General features: G+C 51.6%; 1 protein-coding gene across 1 annotated transcript; it reads left to right on the top strand.

Moving 5' to 3' along the window:
• Positions 1-236: 236 nt before the first annotated feature.
• Positions 237-1,285, top strand: LOC148377136 (janus kinase and microtubule-interacting protein 3-like; the record flags this gene model as incomplete). Its single annotated transcript, XM_088368315.1, has 6 exons — positions 237-353; positions 575-637; positions 724-822; positions 908-1,006; positions 1,102-1,141; positions 1,262-1,285. Coding segments are annotated over 5 exons (381 nt in total), but the record flags the coding sequence as incomplete, so codon positions are not given.
• Positions 1,286-3,692: the final 2,407 nt, after the last annotated feature.

The raw sequence follows: 3,692 nt of genomic DNA, 5'->3' as shown, positions 1-3,692 counted from the left end.
TTCTGGTACTAGTGCTGTGTTGCATTGGTGTGTGCATGAAGAGGCGGAGCTTCGCTACCGCCAGCTGACGCAAGAATATCAAGCGCTGCAACGAGCCTACGCTCTGCTAGCCCAGACCAGCGAAAGGGGACTACGACGCCGAGAAGGAGATCAAGGTGGCGCCCCTTCCCGCAACCCCCGGCCGGGTCGCAGCCTCCCTGTTCTCACCCAGCCTCGGGTGTTCTCTGGTCTGAAAGGAGGAGGAGGAGCCTCCCTCCTCCTCCTTTCAGACCAGAGAAAAGCTGATGGTAGAAATGGGTCACTATCAAAGCAGAGTAGCAGATCTGGAGTCAGCGCTGAAGCAACAAGGACAGGTAAGCTCATCAATGAGCACACCTTTTTCTCAGACAAAATAGCTACATTCTTCAGTCACTCATCCGTCTGGCATTACTGGACCAACCCCCCCCCCCCCCCCCCCCCGAACGTGGCTGGGAAAATGCGGAGAAAAGCAAATGTCATTTTCCAGTCAACCAAAGAATTTGTGGATGAAAATGACACAACATTCCAAAGCTGTCCACGCGTTTGTCTCTTCTAGAATGTCAAGTGGGTGGAGGAGAAGCAGCTGCTGCGTCAGAGCAATCAGCAGTTGGCCGAAAAGGTGACGGAAAGAAAGGCGCTGGGCGGAGTCGCTTGGCGTCACACCTGTCGGGAAGCCCCGCAGATGAGGTCTGACTGTCTTTTCAGGTCAGGCGGATGGAGGCGGAAGAAGCGCGTCTGAAAGAGCACATCCAGGATATCCGAGACCAAAACGAACTGCTTGAGTTCCGCATCCTGGAGCTGGAGGTGGGAAGACTCGCACAAGCGTGTTGAGGCCAGAGATGTGACGGACGGACGGACGGACGGACGGATGCATGCCTCTGCCTTTCAGGAGAGGGAGCGGCGCTCCCCCGTCTTGAAGTTTCTGCAAGTCCGTTTCCCAGACGGCCTCAGCCCTTTGCAGATCTACTGCGAGGCCGAGGGCGTGAGCGTACGTAAGGCGTCCCTCGCAACCCTAACCTTAACCCGAGGTCCCAGAACACCTTACATTGCTCCTTGCGCCTTTCCCCCGGACATCGTCATCAGTGATCTGATGAAGAAGCTGGACATCCTGGGCTATAACGCCGTAAGTGTATGTCGAACTCCTTATGTTCGCACTCCACGAGACTCGGCGGCTCAAATGTGACTTTTGGAAGGCTTTGCGCTGAAAGAAGCTTGTTGACGCTGTGCCTTTGGGCTCTTGCAGAATCTCACCAACGAGGAGCAGGTGGTCGTGATTCACGCCAGGACCCTTCTCACCCTAGCCGAGAAGGTAACGCGCACGTCCACGCACGCTCTCGCATTCTGCTTATGTGACAGCAGCCTTTCCTCAGTGGTTAGAATACATCAAAGTGACCAAGTCAGCACTTCAACAGAAGATGTTGGACATTGAAAGTGAGAAGGTAGACAGACACGCGACATCAGCCAAGGGGAACTCCGGCAATGTGCCCCAACAATTCTGACCTTGAGCTGTGCTAGGATATGTTCTGCAAGCAGAAGGGCTACCTGGATGAAGAGTTGGACTTCAGGAAGTGTTCCATGGACCAGGCTCATAAGGTAAGCCGCCCTCAAATCTCCCGCCGGACCACTGATGGACGAGGATTGCGGCCCAGAGGATCCTGGAGCTGGAGGCCATGTTGTACGAGGCGCTACCGCAGCGGGACTGCCCCGCCACGGACGGCGAAAAAGCCAGCCACGCTGGCGTGAATGACGTGCTGACGGCGGATCAGAGAGAAGAGCTTAGGAGCGCCGTGGACCAATGGAAGCGAGCCCTGATGTGCGAGTTGAGGGAGCGCGACGCTTGCATCCTCCAAGAGAGAATGGATCTGCTGCACAGCGCGCAACAGGTAAGGGCCCAAAGCCAGCCCGGCACTTACTTGCACGCTTACTGGCTTTTGAATGCCACTTTCCATTTGTCCGTCCTAGAGGAACAAAGAGCTGAAAGAATTCATCGAAGCTCAGAAGAGACAAATCAAACAATTGGAGGAGAAGTTTCTGTTTCTCTTTCTATTCTTCTCCTTGGCCTTCATTCTGTGGCCCTAACACCAGCTGGTGAGTGAGCTCCAGCGGCACCGCACTCGACACCTCCGATACACTGCCAGCCGGTCTCAGACGTTGGCAGACGCTCCGATGCCAACGTATACCCCCCGCCACGGTGACAGAGGCACCGCGTCACACCGGCGCTCATCCAATCAGAAGGCAGGAAAAGCAAATTCACATGCAGGGCACTTTTGAACCAGAAGAGAGCGCCACAAAAAACGGTTGTTGCCCCAAACGCGCACTAAAAAGGGTCAGAATAACAAGAGTCCCACTGGCCAGCCGGGGCCACCCGTCCAGCTGTTTCTTCAGGGGGGAAAAAAATTGGAGTCACCGGTGAGTACATTTTGCATTTAGCTCTGCTTTTCTGCTTCTGTCTTCAAGTGTGTGGCATCCTGCGATCAAAGATTCAGCCAACCCCAAAGCGGTTGACCTCAACGTCCCACCACCATGCCTACCAGAGCAGGTGACGTGATGCTTTGGACATCCTTCCGTCTCAGATGCCCAAAAGTACTCTTTGCCACATCTGCGGCAATACGGTGTCTTTTCAAAGGTGCAAATAAATCCAGCGTGGGCGGAACACGCACGTCTTCGGTTTTTCCCGCTTTGTTTGTGTGACAGCTGTTGTGAAAATTTTATACAAATAAAGTTGTATAGTACAGGTTTGGCCAAGCCGCAACTCCCGAACCGCATGCGGCTCTTTTATGTTCATATCAACATTTGTGTGTGTGTGTGTGTGTGGGGGGGGGTTGTGCGTGTTGGCTTCACTTGAGTTCAATTTGGTATTTTGGTCAAAAGCGCACGTGGTGAAATTCCACAAAGTAGGATGGGCAAACACATTTCTTTAAACTATGAGTGTCAATTGGGCTCTCGAAATGGCAGGGAAAAGATGCACAGCAAAACGAAAATACGTAGATGAACACAGGACGTTTTAATCAGAGTGGGAAAGTTTCTATTTTTTGTTGAACGTGATGGCAAACCATTCTGCCTGATATGTCAGACCTCAGCGCATTTCAAAGATTCAAATCTTCAGCGCCATGCACTTCAGCTCACTCCATGCTAACATTGATCAGGCGTCGAACCCGCATCATCATGCTTAAGAGGTGGCCATGCTAACCAGTGCGCCATTATGTCAACGCATAATAACTAAGTCTACTGGTCAAAACAGCGGTTACTATATGACGTCGCTACGTCGTGGTCACGTGACGCAGACAAGACGTCAATGGACGTGGGCAGAGTTAACTTGTTTAAAAGGGAGTAGGCAGAAGAAATATTTAATTTATTTAAATCTATTTTGAGTGCACACCATTATGCCAATGCATAACAACTGTAAATCTACTAAACAAAACAGCGGTTGCTATATGACATCTGCCACGTCGTGGTCACGTGACATACGTGACGTCGATGGGCGTAACTTTCGCCGGAATTCAAATCCGCGGGGAGAGTTAACTTGTTTAAAAGAGAGTGGGCAGAAGAATTATTTAATTTATTTAAATCTATTTGGTGTGTGCGCCATTATGTCAATGCATAACAACTGTAAGTCTACTAAACAAAACAGCGGTTGCTATTTGACGTCTGCCACGTCGTGGTCACGTGACGCG

This window comes from Syngnathus floridae, unplaced genomic scaffold, assembly GCF_059516105.1.
Source record: "Syngnathus floridae isolate MCC-2025c unplaced genomic scaffold, RoL_Sflo_1.0 HiC_scaffold_343, whole genome shotgun sequence".
Classification (NCBI taxonomy): Eukaryota; Metazoa; Chordata; class Actinopteri; order Syngnathiformes; family Syngnathidae; genus Syngnathus; species Syngnathus floridae.
Note: the sequence above shows the minus strand (reverse complement) of the source record. Positions and strands in the feature narration are given on the sequence as shown.